Genomic DNA, 24,254 nt, shown 5'->3' with positions numbered 1-24,254 from the left:
AATTATGTACATTGTACTGAAAAACATATCACGCCTCAGAAGTCATCCTGTGGCATAATACCGGAGAACTACACCCCTGTAGCAAGGCATTAGCTACAAGCTTGCCCTGCACAGAGGTTAAGATGCAGCTATATACAGTTGGGTGGCTGGGAGAGGGTACAAAAGAGACCAGACAAATGAAAGCAAGACACATTATTCACCTAGACTGAACTTTACTTAAACTAAAGATTTTAAATATTTCTATATCTATGTTTGCTTTTTTTACTGCTGTTTTATTCACCTGTAGAATTATTCTAGCAGCTTTATGTGACTGTGAGACATTAATAAACGAGTTCCCTGAGCTCCCTGTAATTGCAAGCATATACAGCCTAAAAAGAACAGAAGTAGACAGGGAATAAAATGACACAAAAAGCCTAGGTTCCCCCAGCGTGGCCAGTACTATTGCTCCCCCAGAGTGGCCAGTACTTGTACCTTGGCAGATGCATGAGGTGAAGCTCCCTGGTCCAACAGTAGGAGTGCCACTTTTTGATTATCGTAGTGTGCAGCTACATGCAGTGGTGTTAAACCGCTCTAAAAACACATGCAGAACAAACAAGTGTGTTACAGGTCCTCTCCAGGGAAAACTTAAGAGTTTGGAGAATCAGAGGAGATAAGGTGAAAAACCACATTTGTTATTCATTCATATACCCAGAGTCTTTGATAACTTTAGAATCAAAAACCAAACAGATTTGGAAATCTTACTGAGCTGTGAAAGCCTCTTTGACTTTTCCTAGGGAAGATGAACAGAGAAGGACATATCTTTGCTGCCCTCAGGACAGAGTAGGTAAGGAATTTTGACCCTGAGGTCATACCTTGGGTAATGTTTTTCTTTTACTGCAGTGGATAAGTAAACTGTCCCTTGGATCTGTAAAAATCCAAGCTGGACTAGTTTAAAAAGCTTGAGGTCCTATTGGGCCTGTGTCATGAGACATGAGGGAGAAGAGTCAGCTGCCTGAATACTCTGATAAAGACTGTAAATAGTCTGGGCAGGAAGGCAGGGGAATGGTTTGTCTCCATTCTCCTGGATAGGTAAAAAGAAGACATGATTTTGTTGTCAATTAATGACAATAAAAGGCACTTTTGTGAAGAGTTTGCTGGCTCCTGACAGCCCCAACAGGGACTGGAATACTACATGAAACCCACTCCCAAGCTGTGTATATTAGTGTCATGGTAAGTAGATAGAAGGATATTATTAGAGTATTATGTGCATTTAAGTACTTGCTGTGCAAGTGGCAGTGGCTTCTTCTGTCCTACCTTTCCAGAAGCATCGGGAGATGCATTCTTCTGAAGCAGGAGATTGGCTACCTCAATTTTCCCATATTTTGCAGCCACATGTAGAGGAGTAAATCCTTTCTGTAAGAGAAAACACTTATATAGCAGCCTTGTGCACTCATTTTCAAGGTAAGGTTTGTCTCTGATTTACAAGGGTACTGATGTTTCCATCCATTCCCTTACATAGTCCTGAGTACTGGCAGCAAGTCTGCAGATTACCATCTGCCTAGCAGGTCTGGAGGCCCTTCCTTGCAAGGCAAAACCTTATCTATATTAAAACAACCATAAAAAGTGAAGAGACAGTTCCTTTTTTCATACCACCAAAGACCCAAGGACAAGGCTGGGTAACAGTTTATAAATTCCTGCTAGGAATTTTTGCCCTGCATTTCTTTCATTCCAAGAGAATGCATGTCTGATCACTGCAATATGTTATATACATCAGGCTACATGAGGTTAAATCATGAAGATATGTACCCTTTTAATAAAATGTAGCTCATTCTTACACCATTTTCATGTGTGTTCAATTCTCGCAGCATTTAATTCACAAGTAGCACTTGCTACAGGTATATTTTACTATTGAAGCTATCGCTTTTACAACTCACTTACCTTGGTAATGATAGATAAAGATGCACCATGATCCAAAAGAACAGAAGCTACATCTTCATGTCCTTCTCGAGCAGAAAGATGCAGGGGCGTATAGCCAGACGTTGTAGCTGCATTTGGAGATGCTCCTTGTTGTAGCAGCTGCTGTACTATATCTGCTTTTCCCAGTCGGGCAGAAATGTGCAGTGGTGTTTGGTCATCCTAAACCCAAAAGAAACAACAGAGTCCTACATGAGAAAATTGAGGCTCATATTTTGACAGAAAATACTTGCTCTGAGTCTACCACTTTCCAGAATTGCAGATGAGCATTAATTCTACTGAGGTCAATAGTGAATATTGCACAGTCTTTCTCTTTGTCATATAATAAAGAAAGATACCTTGTGCTTTGTTGATGCACCAGAAAATATTCCAGACAGGTACATAACAGTAAATAATTTTTTTTCTAATCTGGATTTGCCTCATTTTGCCTTGCCACTAAGGTGCATAGAGTTTCCAGTTGAATTTGAGACTTTCCTTAAAATGCATGCAGAGAATGTATAGCTCTATTGTTTACATCTGAATTTCATTTATGATTCCCAGCAACATCTAACAACTTGTTGTTAGTTGGGATGGCCTCAGATGCTTAGCATGTTATTGCCTAGTAACTTGCATTGAGTATTGTATTTTGTGCTTTTTTAATGGTGAACAATTTGTTTACTATTTTGCAGATAACTTTACAGTGGATGTAACTGAAGATAAAGCATGGTGCTGAAATTCACTGTTGTTTTCTTACTGGCCATTCAGAACACAATAACCCTAGTAGTTTTAAGTACAGGGGTTGCCTTGTCATGAGTATCATTGCTTATTTTCCTTCAGTGAAAGCGTTGTTGTTTGTGACCTTGTTCCGAGTATTTTTTCCTGTTCCTCATAAATCTATTCAAACATCTTTCTGACCCCATTTTTCCCTGCTGAACTTCCCACCTTTTAAGCACTGCTACATTATGTCCTGCAGCAGAGTAATTCTGGGGTGTTCTCAGTTAAAGAGACTTCTGCCCATGCTCATCCTACAACAGTGATTTTACACCTTTGGGATTTAGAATGAGAGAGAGCATCAGGATGTGAATGATGCCCCTCTACAGGGAAATTCTCCTCTGACTGGTAGAAACACTTTATGATTCTTAGATGTTTCCAGTTTATGCCTGTTTCCCACAAATTCCTCATGGCTGATGTTAGCACTGGTCTATAATCTATTACTTGCATTTAGTTGTTATTCATGATAACGAACTGATCAAAGGCAATGGTATTTTGCACAAATTAATTAAATAGAAAAGATTTGCACGATTGTGTTTCTGAGCCTGAGCTGCTCACTTTCAAGGCTGGTTTTAGAGATTTACAGACCACATGACTCACTTCTGTTGTCAGACTGCTTGCAGATATGAAGTGTATCTGCTACAAATAATTAGTCAGAGTTCCTTATAAGTAGATAATCTTACCAGTAACTTTATTTGTGAGCCAATGCACAGATGAGATTCAAAATAAAAACCAGACTTCTTTGAAACTGTATTAATTTAATCACTATTTGAAAAAAAACCCAAAACCAAATCCTGATTCTACCTAATGAGATTGCTATTTATTGCACCCATTTATCGCCTTTCCTTGTCTGTTTCCTGGAGCTCTTTTATTTCCATAATTTTGCATGTTTCTTCAGTGGCTCTTGACCATTTCTTTTTCCTCCCCCCTTATAATCCTCAATTGCAATTATTTCTATAGACTCTGTTTCTTCTGTCCAGTCCTATGTGACATCTCCTTACTGTGCCTTCTTAGGTGTCCTTTAACAGTATAACTATTTCTGAATGCACACAGGCAGATGTTTTAGGATCATGATGGAAGACACTAGCAGCCTAGGATTTACAGTTTTGCAGAAATAAAAGCGGATTTGAGGCATTCCTCCCCCTCCTTGCTTCCCACCCCAAACCAAAACTCTTCAAACGCATGATAGTTTATGTTAAAAGCTGACTGCCCCCCCCTCCCCCCCCCCAAAAAAAAGGGCATGGTATCAATTTGACATCTCCTATCTTCTCTCTTACATACAGATCACTCACAACTACAGTAAGAGAATACATAACAAAGTATCAGTGGTCATTACTCAAAGACCCTTGGCTTCATCTCATTTTCTCTTGCCGTAAGACACATTCAAGATGAATGAGATTCCTTTCTTTGCTAAATAGAGATAACTTAGGGTTATAAGACCTGGACCGTCATCTTACCTTAGCTTTAGCCTCCACTTGGGCGCCATTTTGTACCAGGTATCGAACGACCTCTGTTTGGCCAGCTCTGGCAGCCATGTGCAGTGCTGTTTCTCCTCTCTAGCATGCAGCAGCAAAAAAAAACCAAAACATTAAAAACACACTGCAGGAAAACAAAGCCCAACACGTTTCATAAATACAAAAATACTGGTGACCCAGTTCAGAATAATCTCCACTAAAATATTTTGTAGTAGTTTTCTGTGAGCAAGATGAGAGATTAACTCAATATTTGACCTCTTAGCTGTACACTACAAAACAGTTTATTTCAGGGTCAGTTCCACGAGACAATAGTGCCTCTGTCACTAGTCTTTTGCTGAAAAGAGACAGTACAATTTTTGTGTTTACTTGCATTACTCACAGTGTTAAAATGGACCTCCATTTAAGTAGGGCCTAGTTTAGTCAAACAAAAAATTTATTTCAAATTTTGTATATACAGATACACAAATATTTGACTTTCCTCCTGTGATGCCCTATGCCCCACTATGATTTGGTATCTAACAAGCACTGAGACGAGTGAACAAGAGAAAAAAAATTCATTACTGCGTAAATCAGTCTAAGGTTTCATGGATTTTATGAAAAACAAATCCATGGAGACCAGAATAAATTCAGGATGGAAACTGCTTTTTATATTTTTGGACATTGATATGTCTTCAGCAAACACCTGCTAACTTAAAAATGATGTTGCGTTTTTATACAACCTAATAGTATTAGTAGATGAAAATCTTACTAAAAGATTGTCTTCTAAATGCTCCTGTAGATGGAAGGTGAAAGGGAGATTTTAGAGGCCAAACTGTTAAAAAGAATCAACAAGTTTCTACTTTCCTCCTATTTCCCAACTTTCAAATATCCATCTAACAATGACTTCAGTTTTTACACATGCCCTAGGAGCCTTAGGGCACACAGTGCACATCCAGTAGAAAAGCACACTTGTATGGCTGTATGGACACAGGCAATATGTCCTGACAATCTGCTGCAATCTGTTGATAGCAGCAGAACTTTCCTTAAATGGTAGACCCCCGGGGTCCTGGGAAAACAGTGCTCAACAGTCAAGTACACATCTCAAAAATCACATATAAGGAGCTACAGTATGTTCACATTCTTCAGAAAATAAAAAGAACAGAGTCACCCTCTTCTGAGGTTTCCTCAACCTGTTAAGCATCTCCCAAATAGGAGTCAGCAGGCTGAACTTTCCCACGACTCCAGCAGGAGCAATGACTGCTATGGAGGTGAATGGTAAACACCAGATTTAGGTGCTTCTTCACAACAGTGCTGCTCCAAAATATTATAATCAACTCACAGTTCTGCCATGCCAAAAAGAAACCTGTTACTCACCACGTTGGTAGTGTTGGGTGATGCTCCATGATGCATTAGCTGCGATACAATATTTACATGTCCCATGAAGGCAGCGACATGGATTGGAGTTAGGCCCGACTGAAAACCAAACCAAACCAAAATCAAACTTAAATACCTACTTCCACATTTCTTTACTAGAATGCCATAGTGAAAAAATAAGCTATTTTAAAGTAAGTAAACCCCAGTGCCTGCTCTTCTGAGTGGATCCTGTCTTCTCAAAAATGTAATCACATGCTTAAACTAAAGGGCACAGAGAATTGGAAACACCTATGAGTGGTACATGAATGCAAAAAAGATACGGTGTCCACTGTCCCGGTCAAATCCAGTTGCTTTTAGATGAACAAAAAGGTCTATTGAACTTAGTGGTGAACTCCATCCCCCCCATTTTTCCAGAAAAAGGAGAATTCAAAACTGTGAGAATTCTAACCTGGCTTCTTCCACAGTGGTCAGACATTCATACACGTGACCCTTCCTCCTAACTTAGTAGAATATACATACACACAGACGAACTGAATTTTCCATAGGTGCGTAATTAATCTTTAAATAGTGCCAATAACTGCATGTAGGCTATCTCATGTTGATTGACGTAATAGCATACTGATTTCTGTCTAGCTGATCTGTGATAACCCCTGATGTTGGGTGAATTGAACTTCTGTGTGGAAAGCCAAAACAAGGTCTGAATTAAACCACCTTTCAAAACAGGTCTTGAGTGAAGCACAGTCTTCACCTTGATGTCCATAACAGGGTGAATTTCATCTTCAGTGTATTAGATTACAAGCAAAAATTTGAGAAATTATAGATATATTTTAATCCGTTATGTTTCACTTCCCCCCCCCCCCAAGCATATAAATTGTGTGTTATGATCCATTAGGATAACTGACTCTATTATTCAATTTTACTATTTTGTAATACCTGGTTGAAAACAATTGTTGACTTGATTGGTACATGTTCTTTTAGAAATATTTAAATATGAATCAATATAGTCACAAAGAATTTTGTAGGAAAAACAAAGACAAATGTGAAAAGACTACTTCTTACCTCAGTCACAGCTTGAATTGATGCTCCGTGCTTCAGAAGAAGTTCCATTACTTTCATTCTGTTCTTCTTGCAGGCTATGTGAAGAGGTGTGAAACCATTCTGTAAATGAGAAAGAACATACTTTTTGACACCATAGAATTCATTAAAAAGTAAAATTGGATATAGAATACACCATAACACATTCCTCTGTTTTAACAAAACAAATCACAGATTTGTTTTGACTTCACTAAATTTTTAATGTAAAAGAGAAAAAAAAAATCTGAAAAGAAAAAGACATATTTCATAGATTCATAGAATGCTTTTGGTTGGAAGGAGCTTTAAAGCTCATCTAGTTCCAATCCCTGTTCCACAGAGGGGACACCTTGAACTAGACCAGGTTGCTCAAGGCTTTGTCCAGCTTGGCTTTGAACCCTGCCAGGGATGGGGCAGCCACAACTTCTTGGGATAACCTGTGTCTCACCACCCTCAAAGTAAAACATTTCTTCCCCATTTCTAATCTAAATCTACCCTCTTCTAATTTAAAGCACCTTACCCTAGTCCTTCACCAACTTTCTTGTAGTTCCTCTTTAGGTACTGGAAGGCTGTTCTAAGGTCTTCAGACACAACCAGTTTTAGTGATGAAATATATTATTTATTATTATATTATTTTATATTATTTTATAATATTTCCTACTCCAATGTATAATGATTTTTTTTTTTAAATTCTCAGTTCACCTAAAGCTAGCAGAGACTTTGGTTTTGCTTAACATATTCACAGTTAACTGGTTGAGGTTTTTTGTTGGAGTTTTTTGGGGGAGTTGTGGGTTCTTTTTGGTTGGTTTTCTCTTGACCTTTCAGAATGTCGGTTAAAAAAAAGCACTTTACTTTAGAAGTTCTGGTATTAGGATCTTTTTCTAAACTAATATTACTACATTTTTTTTATTCATTACCTGCCAGTTTATGATAATTAAAATTTATTTGGCCCTTCTTTATAAAAGAATATATTCCATCTAATTTAGTGTGAGCAGGAAACAAATAAAACAGGAAAATAAGCTGTCCAGAGCATGCACAACTGGTACAATAATATTAGCACACTGAATGCTGATGCTGTTCTGTATATTCACAAAAAAAAAAATTCAGAATAATTCTGAAAAGAGCTGACAGAACCAATCCCTCAGAGCTGATCAAAATTAGCTTTTCTACCTACTATATAATAAAGAATGTTGTATGTTTTTGTAATATGAGGTCAGTGTAATTGCATGTTCCAGTTAAGTGTGAGCAGCTCTCAACTCTCTCCTTAGCAGTGGACAATGTCCAGGGTAAGCTCAGATGTGTGTCAAGGAAGAGTGAGCCTGAGCCTCAGACATTGCACTCAGGTTCCTTCTACTTAATCATCCTGAGTAGTGATTAGGACAGAATAGAAGGAAGCACTAAAAGATTTAGGGGAAAAAGGAAAATTGCGGCTAAGTTACAAGACCAATGAAAAGCCACTGCCAGCAACTCTGATAAGCTAAACCTGATGATGATTTGATTATGTGAGAAGGTGAAAATAAATATTACAGGCTTACAAGCCTCCCCACTTGCTGGTTATAGTGAACAATCCCATATATCATAATGCCTTGACCAAAGACACCTGAAGACATGTTGAAGTGACACAAAACAGAGGGGCTGAGGGAAGGAAATCTGTGGAGCCTGTGCTGTTTTCAAGACAGTCAATCCCACCTGGTTTGTGAGGGTTTCAGGAGCTCACTTGGTATTTCAGGAACTGAGTAAGTTAGTAGCATCAGGCTGTGATACCAACAGGCAACCCAATTAATGTCAGAGCATAAATCTGTTACTGAAGAACAAATCAAAAAGACATTTTAAAAACAATGGATTGCAAATATAATTTTGAACAATGCAATAATGCCTTCAGTTTGTATTACAGTAACAGATTTTGTTGCAGAAGTTTTTAAAGTAGAAAGGCAAATTACTTCATTGAAACAAAATACCACAAATAATGGTTATGTAACTCATTCCTACTTTTGACTGCTTCACATCTTTGAGAGCTAGTAAAAATTCTCTCAATTTTAAAAGTTACTGCTTATTTTCTCTTTACAAACATTTAGAAAATGCGAATTCTCTCCATACCGAAAACTACAGCAGTTATGCCTGCAGCTGCTTCATCTAGCCAGAATTACAACAAGCTACCGGGAGGAAAGAGAGCTCTAGGTACACTAGAAACTCATAAATCACTGTTGATCATCCATAAGCAAAGGGCTACTCTGATTGCATTATACATTATTAACACTTTGAACCCCGAGCATCCTCTCCTGGTTCTGTAGCAATACAACATATCCTCATGTTAACCATCAGCAGGCAGAAAATAACTCTCAAATAAGTCTCACTGCAACTTTGGAAGAATGTTTAGCTGTGAATAGTAACCCGCTGTGTACTCACCAGTGCTTTGGCATTAGGATTAGCTTTCTTGTCCAAGAGAACCTTGGCAACTTTATAGTGGCCACAGTGGGCGGCAACATGCAGCGCAGTCAGATAGTCATTAGTGACATCATCTACAGGCACGTTGTGCTGAATCAGAAGCTGAACACAGTTTAGATGATCTCCTTGTGTTGCCATGTGCAACGGAGACAAACCATTCTGCAAATAAGAAGACCCAACATTGATGGGTTATAGAATGCTCAGAGAAATGAAACTCCTCTGCTTTGTTTTTAGCATATTTGTTGTATGAAGAGTTATACGAGCCCAGAGAGCACCCAAAATAAACTTAACATGTTCGGTCTAAGTTCTTACTTTGGCAAAAACTATGTGGAATTTGGAACTTATTTGGCTGGAGTTTGTAGGCAGTTCAAGGTTAAAAAAACAGTCATACCATACCAGCAATGCTCTATATGTAGCTTATTTCAGCCAGCATATCTCAGATAAATTGCTCTACTTAGATGAATTATGTAAAGAACAGTATATTAGGACTTTAAATAACCTAGTCAGGAAATTTCCTGTTTTTAAAAGCTGCATTAAACTCACCACTCTAATGTAGACTGCATATTCCTGGCATGAGAGAGTAGGTCAGAGCATCACTCAGTAATCACCCCAACCTTCCTGCATCCCTCCACTAAGTCTTTTCCAGAATTTGGGCTGTATGCATGCCTTACTGCATTACACACCTGTGTAGACTATTCTTCCCAGCAGCCAACATCAGTGCAACAGCAAAAGTTTCAAGTGTGACTGGGATAAAAATATCTGAATGTGACCACTGTGATGGGACCTATCAGCAGCAGTGGTAAAGTTCTGCTTCATCATGGAAACACCTGAGAGATTTGTATTCAGGAACAAAACCTGTACAAAGAATTGTGTCTGCAGTGCTTACAATAGTTAATCAACAAGCTGCCAACATACATTACATTTCCAGAGTAAAACTAGGAGATATTAATATATCATCTGTAAATGACTGACAGTACACTACGTTTGCCATCATGAAGAAAGTGAAACTTTTGCTCACAGATGTAGTGCCCTCGTGTGACAGCAGTTAGCAAAGGAGAAGGAGCAAGATAAAACTAGTTGAGGTCTCAGGCTTTCTGAAACAGATGATTTCTTTCTTCTCCCTTCCCATACCCATATCATAACAAACATTCAAATTAAAGGTGGAAATACACTGTGAAATAATTTTTTAAAGAGACAAGGAAGAAGGATGTTGAAAGCAAGCAGCCTAATCCTGTCAGAATTTGAAAGCAGTTTACATTCAGTACTGAGAAGCAGACATTCTTGTACAAAGTTATTTCTTTCAAGATCATCTCATGGGCATCTCACTTGTGATTTATGTTGGCTTGGATAAGCCTCTCTCCCTTTCCCAAAGGCTACTACAGCAATTATCTGCATGGAAGCTTGCTGCTAGCAATGCATTTTAAATGTTTCCACTGTCTTCTAGTGTAGCTAAACAGTGGAATAAAAAAAAAAAAAATTAATTTCCCTCAGTAACCAGGTTCCCCTGATAACGGTTTATAACTGATGATGGTTTTTAGTTGATAGTAAACATATACTGTTCTGTTTGATTTTTATAAGAAAGATCCTTTGGGTGAAAAGTGTCATTCTTCACAATAACAGCCAATAAACCACACTGATGGAGTAAGAAATTGTGAAGATGATATGGGAGTCCCTTCCAGGACAAACTGGTACAAAAGAGGCTGACATTGATGGGAAAGAAGGGAAGAAGCAGAGCAGCCACATGTCAATTTGGGAAAATCAGCAAGATACTTGACAAAAACCTGTCACAGATGAGAAAAGCGCAGCAGCTAACCAGACTTTACACAAAAGAGCAAGAGATGAGACTGGATGCTGAAAAAGTTAATGAAGATAAAATATCACTGGGATACTGACTTTTGCTATGACCTAAACCAGGCTTGCTCTTAATTCTGTTGCTGTAGAAGATATTCTGCAATCTTACACAAGTCAGTTAATATTTCAATGTGTCTTCCCTTTTTTAACATAAAAATATTACATATAATAATGTTCTCCTGTCCCATATCCTTGTTGCAAGACATAATTTACCAATGACTGACTGTAAGAAGTGATTTGGTACTTCAAGATTGAGGTACTATATAAACACTGTTATCTTACTGCTTTTATGAAGATTGCCAAGAAAATATTAAAAGCTGAAGAACTTCAAGATGAACCAAAGATGTTGACAGTCACATGATACCTTTAAAAAACCCAGCCAAAACAAAACGCACAGAAACAAAAAGAACCCAGAAGATGACCATGGAGATGAAATTGAGTACTGAATGCCTGACTGGGTAAACAACATTATCACTGATACACAACTTATTTTGCAGCTGTACCAAAGGACTTTAATCAGGGAAAGTGCCATTAAATCTGGGAAGGAAGGAAAAAAAAAAAAAGGAAAAGAAAAGTGCCAAACAAGCTGCAAAAAGCAGTAATAAAAAAAGATGGACACTGATACACAGAGATGTCATTTCTCATACAGAAAATCACTAGCATACTCAGGACTAGAGCTCAAATTCTTTCAAAGATGCGCTCTATTTCCAATAATACATGATTTAATTTGAAGAGAATGGAGGCACTTATTTTTGCAGAGGAAGTACCATAGTTTAGTGCCAAATGAATGGATTCATTTATATCATTCAGAGGTATTGCTACTTCTTAGCTTACTTTCTGAAAACAGTAGAATTAACACAGCAGAAGGAAACTCAGGAAGCTCTCAACTTTCTTCTGTTCACTTTTTGACTCATATCATTATTTTCCTTCTGTCAGAGAGGCTCCCGTTTTGCTGAAGGTGCTTATATAAACCTCTTCAGGTAAATATCCAAAGTGCATCTTTCAGCCCTGGGCTATTTCAAACCCACTATCCCATGTTCCATCTGCCTGATTTTGGCTAGTGAACTCTGAGCCATGCTGTGTGAATCTTCTCAGGAAGATGAACAAATTAAAAACTTACAGGCCTTGAAAAGCAGGTTAAATTTAGGGATAACACCTGACAATACAAAATCCATATTAAAAAGATATGTAGTTCCTTAGGAGAGGTTCTCATTTTTGATGGTGGAAACCAAATCAACAGGATTTATGGTTTGTTTGTTTTTTAAGTAATTAATTGAGCTACCAGAGAGTATGGAAGAGCCTTAGTCCCTGGAGTATGAGCTCTAGGCTCTAAGAGTGGCAGTGGTGTGGAGATGTGCCCGAGGGGCTCCTAGACAGCCCCTTGCTGTCCCCTCCTGCTAGTGAAGTTTGCAAGTCAGGGCTGTGGGAGTCCATGGATACTCCACATGCAGATGATGGGTGGATCCTGTCTGTCAGATTACCCATGACAGCACTTGCCAGTGACTCACTGAGTAGAGGAAAGCTGGTGACAACCTCCCCAAACAAATGCTAAATATATTCCAGTAAGAGAGGGAAAAAAATCCAAAGAAGAGGAAGGAGAACAGCAGAATATAGAAAGGTGCTGAGACAGAATAGAACAGGATGACAGAAGAGAGAAAAGAAATAAGGAAACAAGAAAAGTTGCTGGAAATATGTTGCTTACAGACTGAGAGAAAACATGTAGCAGAAGGTTATCTTGGGAAAGAACCTCAACAAATCTCACAACCCAAATGTCAGCCCTGAATGGGAGAGTCATGGATTGTTGTGGTGCTACATAGGAGGCTGCTACACTGAGATTTAAAATCAGCAGTAACAGCACAGCAGAGACCACCACCAGAAGAGCTCTGGCAAGTACATGCTTTAATGCCAACCCTTAGGTGTAAAGCAAACTGCACACCCTGACAGGTGATTTGAAATTCCCATGAAGAATTTTGCGTGATAAACTATAGGGAGATAGAAATTGGAGAAACTGGTAATAAGGCTAAGTCCTAAGGAAATACGAGCTGTCTCTGCAAGAGACATCGCTCTATTTTTATCTCTTGTCTCTACTCTAGCCTTAGGGTAATTTGGTGCAAGCTGAAGTTATATTGTAATAGCCATATATTTATTCCAGGACAGATACAGAGATTTTTAACTACTGAAATTCTGAGGACTAAGTTACCATACATGCCTTTTTGGTTGGCACAGAAACCTTTTCTTGTGCGTCTTGATTTAATACATTTTACATATGCAGACTTGCGCTACATACGGCATTCACTTCAGAGATCTCCCACACAGTTACTTTAAATAGCTATAAAATAGGAAAGTTATTGTCAAATCCTTAAATATATGAGACATACAGAATTACATAAAAAAAAAAAAAAGGTAGTACAAGGATTATCCCAGTAGAAAAAAAACAGTACCAGTTACCTTGGTTTTGGAAAGAATAGGGGCACCACGATCCAGCAGCATTTCTACAACCTGTTCATGACCACTTCTTGCTCCACAGTGGAGGGGGGTCAACCCATCCTGCGGGACACAAGCATTATAATTGGTTAATTTCAGAGACAGCAGTAAAATCTTGTGCACTTTTATTTTAAGTCCTATGATATCCGAAGGAACTAATTAATTCCTACAGGATGCTGCCCTTACACAACTGAACAGCCGAACCTGTTTATTCAAATGGACAGAGTACATTTTTAGTCTGATTTTCTAAACATGTAAATAGTCATATCAAATTGGTGCTCATGCAGTGGGCTACTTTCTGGCCTCCCTGTATATGCAGTAAAGTGGTAAGTGCACACATAAGAAAAATATGAGATTGCACTTCATAGCCTGCATGATTTGGAGAAAACTGGGTCTTTCTTTTGTCAAAAGCATCAAAATCAATGGAAAATCCTTCAGTCTGAGAGAAAAAAAAAAATGTTTCCACCTTAGGCTTTTTTTTATTACACTAATTTTGACAGGTGTATATTACATGAGAAAAACATAACCCCAGGTGATAAAAGTGTGTTGGATTAACTCTGTCTCTTGTCTTGTAGGCTGTACTTGTGTGCCTTCCAGGTGAATAACTGGTCTAGAGTCAAGGCATATTGTCAACACCTCTTTCATATGAGTTTGCTTAGTAATAGTTATCATCATATTAGAAATACATTCCTTAAATAAGAGGAAAATTCTCTTTACGATTAATGGAGTTATTCCAAACTGATTGGATTTGATTATTTTTTGACTTGTACCTTGTTTACAGTGCTCAAATAACCTGTTCTACATGAATACAATGATGAAAGATAGCACATATGCCTTGAGTAACTGTCAGTAAATTCACATGGAGTTTTTCAATGCTGCATACATAGTGATTGTTACCAATAGTGATATAATAGTTTCAAGAAAAATAAGGAAGAAAAATTAATGTTTTCAGAATTAGTAAGAGCAAACATTTGATGCAGTATAAGCAAAACAAATATGCAGAAGATAGTGTGACACAGAAAAAGTAGTGCATTTTCACTAAATATGTCAAAAGAGGAGCTTTTATAAGAAAGGTTGAAACTAATAACAAAGAAAGAGAAATACTTCTTAATTTTCCAAATACAGGTCATAAAGGAAGGGGCCTTTCCCCAGTGCCTCTCGGCACTCTTACAAACACATACATTGTTTAAAACACATATGTTGTATTGTCTAAAATACATATGTCACATCATTTTTATTACAAGGATTATCTAAAATTTCTTCTCACACATCCTGTGCTCACCAATTCATGTACATGCACTCTGTCTCTGTATGATAGCACATATTATTAAGATACCTTCTTAGATATATTTTCCATGCACAGTTACACTATTCTTTCTTGATAATTGTTAAAGTATTACGATTTGTCAGAACATCAGCTTAAGGCCTGCAAAGTGTAGAGGGCAGCCAGGGAGGAGGAGAAAGACTTGCACTCTCCTGCTGCTACTTTCTTGCCCTGCCCCAATAAGCCTATGAAAGATAGCAGACAGAAATCGCTGTTATTAACTTTTTCTGCTAGTGTCATTTAAAACTTGTATGGTTCTTGTGCATGTTCTTCCACTTAAAGTAAGGCAAATGTTTCTGACACAGATGAAGAAAAGACTGGTTCAGACTTAACTTGATCAGGACTCAGGGAGTCATTTGTTCATGCAAAATGAACACAGTTTAGCTCACTATGCCTGTACTGGCATCTCTGGAATTGATGCTATTGTCATTTCTGTTTCTTTCTTTCAGCCCATGAAGTACAGGGAAGAGCATCTTATTAAAATGATAATAAACAATGTAAAGACGTATTGCTCAAAAAGTATAAGTAAAGACAGAGAAAAAATTTCAAAACCCATGATTGGTATGTCTATCAGCTGAATTGCAAATGTGCTGCCATAGCTTCACAAGTATTAAAATAGGTAATGCATATTTCCCGTGCCAGTAGTTTCCACAGGCAAGGGCATAGCAAGTACTGAGTAGAACACAAACAACTAACATAAAAATATTGCCTACACAAAAACATGTATGGAAAATAAAATAAAAACCAGTAAAGCTAGGTAACTAGAGAACTGTAGGCAGGGGATGAAGATTGTGTACATTACATTGTTCATTCTTTTTACTTCTATAATTATCACATTCTCCAGAAACATCAAAGAAATATACCCAAGATGATCATACACAAAACTAGACGTCAAGGAACATTTTCCTGATTTTATACCCTTCCAACTCATTTCACCAACATACCAAGGGCAGTATATACCAAGCTCACAGAGGATGAGATACATTTGATCATCTTCAAGCACTAGATTAGCTCCTTAAAAATTACTTTAATGGTCCCCAGAGCACAGTGCCCCAGCTATCTCATGGTGCCTATCCTGCAACCCCCAGCTTATGCCTATATCTGACAAGGCTACTGTAGTGCAGGAGGCAGTCATGCTTGGCCAGCTAAAGCTCATTCTGGTCCACACAGTAGTCACTACCACCAGATGCGTCACATGGCATGACACATTACAATGCAATGTAGGTGCTTATTGGGACAGCCGATCTATAGCTATTGTTGAGATGATGTCAGGACTCCCACTGTAAAGAGAAAATACACTTGAACACAGCCCATATAGCTGCAGAGATCTTTCTTTTTTTGTATTCTGAAAAGTCACTATCTATTCACCTGGCTTGGTTAATTGCTACATGACACTTAAAGCATGTAAAGAAATGTGCAGAGGCAATCTGAAGAACAGATAACAGAAAGATTTTGTTTTGAAAAAGAGAATCTGAGATTAAAAGAGACTCCTCTGAACTCAGCAAGGCTTCACTGATTTTGCCAGGAGATTTTCTAGTTGCTTATTTACTGTTCATGTAGACTATACTATGTGAAGCATAAAATGTGGTATGTGTATTAGGCAGCAAACTTGCTTTGATATGATAGCCTTCAATGGCTCAGAAAGACCATTACAAACAATTATGACAATAATCTGCATATTAAGGACTCTGTAAGTATGCACTGACATGACAAATCACATCTGTAATTGTCTACACCTCCTGAAAGCCTGAAAGCAGCTCCAGCAAAGCCAGAAGGACAACAGGAGGCATTCTGCTTAGGCACAAGCTTCCTGTAAGTACTGCACACCCATCTTGGGGACTGCTACTCTTTCTTTAGCTTTTATTTCAAACACATACCACACCCCTCCAATAAATGAGATCTAAGTACTGTTACTGGCTCCTGTTGAGACTTGGATACCTGTGTAGTTCCCTGATCTTGTTCCTGGGGTCACAACTGGCTTGAAGTTAGCAGATGATGGCGCAGACAGATGAACCTCCCTGCTGCAGTGTTTCCTTTCCACCGCATGTGGCTCTAAGGGCCCCCTGAGCAGCATGTGTAAGCACAGATCAGCTTCCCTGAGCTTCCCTAGCTACCCCTTCCCTTTCAGTGCTCACCTAGGATTTCCCTCACCTAACGGGATCATCTAGGCTGTACCCCAAATCCATGGCATCCTTAGGTACCACAACTCTCATATCAGCAAGCATCAGCTTCTAACCTAGTCTATAAGCAATAAAATTAAGAACAACACCCAGTAAAAACTTTACTGTGATGAAAATATTCAGCAAGGGCATGTCAGACTTTGAAACAAATCCCAGAGCCTGTCCATTGCCTTGGCAGGAGTGCAACTGGCACTCCACTCTCCTGAGCCAGAGGTAGAAGGCATGCCTCCCCAAGGGACCAATTACTGCTGCATCCAGGGTTCAGCATCCCCGTCGCTGCTTAGTGAGTCTCTGTGCATGTGCTTCAGCCTAGCAGGGCTCTGTATCTATGGTTCCTCCATGCTTTAAGTCTACTGAATTATTAATTTCATTGGCACTATTGCAAACTGCCCCTTCCATACAATAGGGTGACAAATGAGGCTTGCTCTAAGTGCTTTTTGCGTGTGTAGGAAGAGTGCCAAGTCAGCATCAATCTTGTAGTTATTTTTTATCTTAATACATATGGCTTTTCTGGAGCAGTTTATGCATGATCTAGTGCACCTAAAAAAGCATATGACACATGTTTTCATGTAGATATGAGTGTTGGCCTGTAAATTTGCTGCAAAATTGAAAGAATGCAGATTATATACACTGTTAATCCAGGCTAAAATTTGCTTGCTGCCTACTTCAGATACAAATTCACTTTGGCATATACAGTATTAGACAGCCAAAGCAAATCAAGCTAATTTAATCAACCTCTCTAAACTCTCTTCTTTTTAAAAGCCTTTTCTGGAAGACAGAGAAAACATAATCAGGGCAGCATTCAGTAAACATGTTACATGAGGCATTAATAGGTCTTTTAGTTAAAAGCATGAACAATAAAAGCTGCCCCATATGGACAAAAGCAGCACATAGTTTTTGAGGAGCGCCCTTAAGAATTTGGTACAAAGCCCCAGGTGCCAGCTACTAGACATCTCACACACAAAAAGGACAGATAAACAGCTGGTTAAAATAAACAAAACAACATAAGCATGAACTAAAAGAAAAAAAACAAAAGCCCAAACCAAAAATCAACCCCAAAAGCACATGGCTGGGTCTCAAATATTTGTAAGTTCATTTCTGAAAAATAACCTCATCTACTTCAACATTATCTCAACTCCAAGCTACAGTTTGCAGATGTGCAATGATATCTGTGGTGCTCATCAAATCCTAGTCCTAATGAATAGAGAGAAACTGGGAGCCCATGGATGACTTTTACAATGATTTAAACAGGATAAGAATTTAGCCCTTCACATTAACCTTTGTGCAGTTCAGCACTGCTGTTTCCAGGACCATCTGCCAGCAGCAAACGCAAATGCTCTTGGAAATGACTAAGGAAAAGAAATAATTAGTCTAACTTATTTAATACTCAGGAAAGGCTTTATGTGTGTCCTGGGTTCAGCAGTAGCTATAAAATATCTATAAGTATCTATAAAATGAGAATGTTTGTGAAAAATAAAAATAGACATATACATGGAATGTATTTCCAGTACCCCATATAGAGAATGTATTGCAAGAACAGGGCACAAAATGACAGCTGAATAGCTGAAAATGTCACATCTAAGAGCCAGAATATCAAATCCTTGCCTTGTTAGTGTCTGCTCAACAACACAAATCAGTATCTTCTGCATAATCATTTAAAGGTGCAATACAGACCTCATACAGGAGAAATAAAGGCCTAGCAATTTCTTCATCTGAGCAAAAGAAAGAAGCAATTTTCAAGAATTTTTGTGCTTTCATATGGGTACAGAACCTTTGCCATTCATCTTTATGGAGGTATTTTGTGTTCCATAACCAACATTTGTGGTAAATAATATCATGGTGCCCAAGTCAAATACTATTTTAACCAAACAAAACAAAACAAATCTGCTCATCTCTTTAAAAACCTCTTTAAAAAGAAAAAAAGAGCATTCTCACATTTATAAATCTGGTAATAGGAGCCTCACTTACTTTCACGTGCAAATCCCAACTGTTTGCCAAGTGTGCGCATTTAGCACGCACACCCACCCCTCACAGAACACCAGGAGGCTGGGCTCCTACTGGGTATCCAGCTGATAAGCATGATTTGATACGTGTATCAGAAAGGTAGCTTTTACTGCCCTTTGTCTGTCAATACATTCGGTACTGGTGGTGATGTTGCAAAAGGATATGACTGAAGCTTTTGTCACCCTGTATTCATGTAAGGGCACTCTATGTCAGGGACATTAAAAAAAGAATGGTGCCTAAAAAAATGAAATGACAATGTTGACATACCTCAGTTGTTCTGCCCTGGAAAACAACATTGGGTAGGGTAGGAATAACAAGAGAGATGTAGCAGGAACATGTGTTATAACAGCTCACAATAATCTTCGCTATTGAATATGAGAACTAGGCAGACACTCCTGCAACAATGTCCTTTTTCCATCCAGTACCACATCACTTTCAGCCTTCTACTGCCTCTCCTATTGATTTGTAAATCCTCCCTGATCTGCTCCAGTGATGCTCTTCCGTTTTCTCAGCCATGCAGCTGTCTGCTCAGTTCAGTGAGTCTCCTCAGCAGAGGCACACGCTGCCCAGACCACAGGCTGGTAAACCCTTGCCAGGATGAGTCAGTGATGCCAGGAGCAAAACTTCCACTTAGTCACTAACTGCCAGAAAATGATGCCTCTGGTAATGCCAGAGAAGTGAAATGATGAGTGACACACGTACAACACAAGCAGCAGAAGTTATGCAAATCCCTTCTTATTTATAGAGAGGATGGGTGTTTAGGGAAACAAGCAGCCTCTGGGGGAAGCCAGAAAAACAAACCGCCACTTCATGAACCGCTCATTCATTGTCTTTCACCTCACTGTGAAGCTCTGCCAGACTTTGGAGCTGTTAATGCTTCTGACCTCTTCCTGGATTCTGCTTCTGCCCCAGCCTATATTTTAAGTCATATAAATTATCCTAATGTCTGACCCATGAGCAATGTGGTACAGAAAATGAAGCAGATCACAGATTTTCATAACTAAAAGAACAAACTGGAGTCCAACTATTTAAAAGTAGTGGTCCCCCATGTTTTGGCTGCAGTGGGCCATATGAATACTTGTGGAATCCCTTCCCATGTCCCTTTCTCCCCGCTCTGGTGAAATGCACATCTGTCATGCTAACAAAATGTGTCCCTCCCCACTACACACAGTAGGCCCATGACCCTCAGCCTGGCAGACCCCATGTAGCCCATAGAAGACTGGTATTTTAGCTCATGTTCACGTTATCCATGAGAAGTCATCTCTCCTATATACCCCAATTAGAAAAATGAGAAACATTTTACAAAGAAATCACGGGTGACTTCTAAAGGTAAAACAGAAGAACAACCAAAGAAAAACATGTGGAAAGAATGAAGAGATGACAAAATAAATTGACCCAGTTTCTGAATTTGCCACAGAAATTAAAAAATACAACTATGCCTAACAAGCACAGCAGGAAATCTCAGAGACTGCTGAAACAGTGGAAAAGCAAACAAAAACCTGTGGATACAGTAATAGCTGTAGGAAAAACTGTTCTCAGGTTATTCCTTTGAGTTGCTTAGAATGATTCTGGTGGAAGTCTAAAAAATGGAAGATGGTTAGGTGATAAGCTAATTCACGAAAACTAAAATTGTCAAAAAGCTACAGGTACAGCTCCTGAAGGTTATCTCACGTGCACAGGAACCTGTTGCAAAGACTGCCATGAGAGCCCACAATGACACCAGTTCTAGCTTTACTTCCAAATATTTGAACTTTTTCCTTCTCTTTTTGCCACTATGTAAGCAAATAAAATACCCATAAATTGTTTTGATTGGGTTTTAACTACTGCAATTAGATATAACCACATACATAAAGATTCTAAGTCACTCAGTGGATAGAATTAGGTGTCAACCTGATAGAAACCATCACTACACCTGGCACATTTGCTGACAAATCTGAGCCAGCACCTGAGCACCCAGTTAGAGAAAGGCTGAGCTTGCAGGAAACTCATCAGCAGCACTGTGCTCTGTGACACTGCCCTGTGGATAAAAAAAGGCGAACACACACTGCAGTTCAAAGTTATGTTTTTAACATTCAAATTCTGAACTATTTGAATCGAATTCTTGTCTTCCAGTATTTTCCTGTACCTCTATCCCCAAGTAGCTTGAAGTAGCTCCTAATGAAATGTTCTACACAGAGCATGGAAAATTGTTGGTTCTGAGCTTTGCCATACATGGTGTTTCACACATTGCTTTGAGAGATGTAAATTCTTAGCACCCTACTGCAACCATTTTATAAAAAACAAATGCAGTGCAGCTATGGCAGCCTGCCAGGAAGATGAATGATTTAAGCTGTACAGCAACTAACAAGTCAGAGGCAAGAATTCCAGTCACTCACAGCATTCACACTTAAGCTTACCCTTGTTTTGGCATCAATTTTAGCTCCTCGATCAAGTAGGAGTTTGACCATATTTGCATTTCCCCTCTTTGATGCAACATGCAAAGGTGTGATATCATTCTGTGGAAGAAAAAAACATGTAAGTAAATATCCATTTATCTTTCTTTCATGAACTCCATGATCAGTTCGCTCACAGAATAAATTATGCCCGATTTGCTAAAGCGTAACACGGTTTTGTTTCCTTGGGAGCATGAAAGCAAAGGAAGTGGTGTTAATCCACACATGTGAATTCCTGGCCAGATACCTTGACATACATATTATGAAGACAAACAATCAAGTTGTGGTTGGAATTATAAGACGACATGACTGTGCCTCAGTTCTCAGCTTTTGTATAAGGGTTAAATTTATGCAATCTTACTGACTAAACCCTAGTTTAATTCAGATATGGTTGTTTCTGAGCATGTTAGAATCATAGAATCATAGAATAGTTAGGGTTGGAAAGGACCTTAAGATCATCTAGTTCCAACCCCCCTGACGTGGGCAGGGACACCACACTAAACCATATCACCCAAGGCCTTGTTCAACCTGGTCTTGAACACTGCCAGGAATGGAGCATTCACAACCTCCCTGGGCAACCTATTCCAGTGCCTCACCGCCCTAACAGGAAAGAATTTCCTCCTTATATCCAATCTAAACTTCCCCTGTTTAAGTTTTAACCCGTTACAATAAGGATTCATACCTCACTATTTCATTTGCCTTGTAGGAGCCATGGAAAAGAAACAAAACCATTACATCCGTAGGTCTAATTCAAAAGTGACATGATGCCAATGCTATTTATCTCTGAACATCATCAGCAAACTCTGAAACCCTTTTAATCACCTTAATTTCAGTTACATCACTAATTTGGTCTAATAAACTTGTTCCTCTAATTGACGTAATACTGTACTTGAAGTGAGACTGCAAAGATGTGTATATGTGGTGCCTGGCAGGCTGGCAGCATGCAGTGATGCCACACATCAAGGACAGTTACATAACCAGCGTCTGCACACTCAAACACACTGTTTTAACAAGATTTAGCTAGGATGTTTCTTCATGCTCTGATGAATCCTTTATCTTATGGTGTATGAAGGCCACATCCTGTATATATTTGATCATACTGAGCCAAGTAAGAAAAAAAAGGATATAAATAGAGCATGTGGCTACTGTATGTAGACAAATATAATTTTAAAGAACACATTTCTGTGTATTCAGGAACAGGCATACAGCTGTCTGCATAAAACCAGCTTCCCCGTGGCTGAGCAGAAAGCGGTAAATTTTAGTGAGCATGTGTCCTATGGCTGACTGAATAAGAAAGGCATCCATACCCTTGAATATCTGGAGAGCAGTGCAAACATCTTACCTGGCCAACAGACTGTTAACAATACTTCCTCAAAACTGCAGGTGAGTGGAGTGACAGAAAACTAGCAGTGAAAAAAGATCCCCCTCAGATGGGACAAGCTGACTCACAGCTTAATAATAATGCTGAGCACCTAATCCAGTATGCTGCATTTTCATTTACACAAAATTTCACTATGAAGCTCTCAGCTACTAGAAAGTACTAATTAATATTATCACAGGGGTAAAATAATAGCATGATGAAATGACAGAGCTTCTTTCTCCACTATTAATGATCATTACAGCACCAAAGCAACTACTGTTTCAGGATAGCTTCTTATTTCCTCAAAAAATGAGGTAAAACAAGAAGATGCTTAGCACATTAAACAAAAAAGTATGCTAAGCCTCGTCCTTCCAGGGATGTAAAACTATGTGAATGCTTAACTTATAATTTGTGAGTTGATTTTGAAATAAAGAGTTAATTCGATTTGACTGGGAGATGACACTGGTTATAATATGGGGTCAGTATATTACTGTATCAGCCACAAATAGGACAGAAAAAGAGAGGAGGAAAACAACTATGAGGAGATACTTTCTGCCTTTCCTCTATTCTCAGGAGGAAAGATGTTACTGAGGTCAGAGGAACAGAAATATTAATTCTAGTTTCCTGAGAAAAATACGATAAAGGAAATAACTTTCACATCTTCAAGTAAAAAGAGTACTGCAGGTAATTTAGTCTGGAGGATCACCTTATTCCACCAAAGAGATTAACTCAGTCTAATAGATTTTAGGGCCCCCTTAATACATCAAAATAATTTAGAACTAATAAATTACTATATTGTACACGGACAAGAAGTGCCTTTTCTAACCATCAATAAAGAAATGGAAGAGGAAAGGACAGAATTACAAAAGGTTGAACAAATACATATTAAAAGGCTGGTTCTCATTCATCTTGACACTAAGCAAGATCAATCCAGTACAGCACAGGGGAGGGTATAAGTGCATAAGAACGTGCACTTTGGAGCTAATTGTTTACCAGCCTTCTGTTGCCTTAAATGAATGAGGCTTCATTTTAGAGTAGATGGATGAGTGCTGGCAGATAGATACCTCAACCCCAAAAGAGATGACTTCCACCTAGCAGTAAAGTTTAAGTTTTGCAATGGTAGGGTGTGTGTTTGAAAATTAAAATATCACTTTCATGTTTAAAAAAAAACTCCTGTTCAAATGGCCTTCATATTTTTGGTTAGTACTGAAACTATCAGGGCAGTGTCATTCTCTTTCAGCTTCTGAGAGGGCAAGCACCTTGGCTGGCAATGTAGGGAAATTCTCCAGCACCAAATGAGGATTGAGCTCACTTCTGCAAGATGAAGAGCTACCAATCCATCTTTCCTCTATTTGATCACCTGTCTTTATGAAAAACACATAAATTTAATGTCTCTAGGATCTTGAAGCCTTGAGTTACATTTGGTTGAAAATAGGTAGCAAGTTTGTATTAGGAAGAGATAGACGAACAAGGGATGTGATTACTCATTTGACTGTTAGGAAAAAACAACCACACACAACTACACTGAAATAATAAATTGAACAGGAGAAATCAAGCAAATGAAACCCTATA

General features: G+C 38.6%; 1 protein-coding gene across 10 annotated transcripts in view; it reads right to left on the bottom strand.

Annotated features, from left to right (window-relative positions):
- Positions 1–24,254, bottom strand: part of ANK3 (ankyrin 3) — a 379,098-nt gene that overhangs the window by 99,057 nt on the left and 255,787 nt on the right. For all 10 annotated transcript variants that reach the window (XM_062634017.1, XM_062634018.1, XM_062634019.1 and 7 more), the window contains 9 exons: positions 21,287–21,385; positions 13,347–13,445; positions 9,009–9,206; positions 6,591–6,689; positions 5,532–5,630; positions 4,161–4,259; positions 1,918–2,115; positions 1,294–1,392; positions 472–570 (listed from right to left, as the gene is read on the bottom strand). In XM_062634017.1, the coding sequence (XP_062490001.1) occupies positions 472–570; positions 1,294–1,392; positions 1,918–2,115; positions 4,161–4,259; positions 5,532–5,630; positions 6,591–6,689; positions 9,009–9,206; positions 13,347–13,445; positions 21,287–21,385 (1,089 nt within the window). The remainder of the gene's footprint in view (positions 1–471; positions 571–1,293; positions 1,393–1,917; positions 2,116–4,160; positions 4,260–5,531; positions 5,631–6,590; positions 6,690–9,008; positions 9,207–13,346; positions 13,446–21,286; positions 21,386–24,254) is intronic.

Source organism: Pezoporus occidentalis, unplaced genomic scaffold, assembly GCF_034315485.1.
Source record: "Pezoporus occidentalis ecotype Australia unplaced genomic scaffold, CSIRO_AGI_Poc_V1 ctg41, whole genome shotgun sequence".
NCBI classification, from domain to species: Eukaryota; Metazoa; Chordata; class Aves; order Psittaciformes; family Psittacidae; genus Pezoporus; species Pezoporus occidentalis.
The sequence above is the reverse complement of the archived record's forward strand: the minus strand, read 5'-3'. Positions and strand labels throughout refer to the sequence as shown.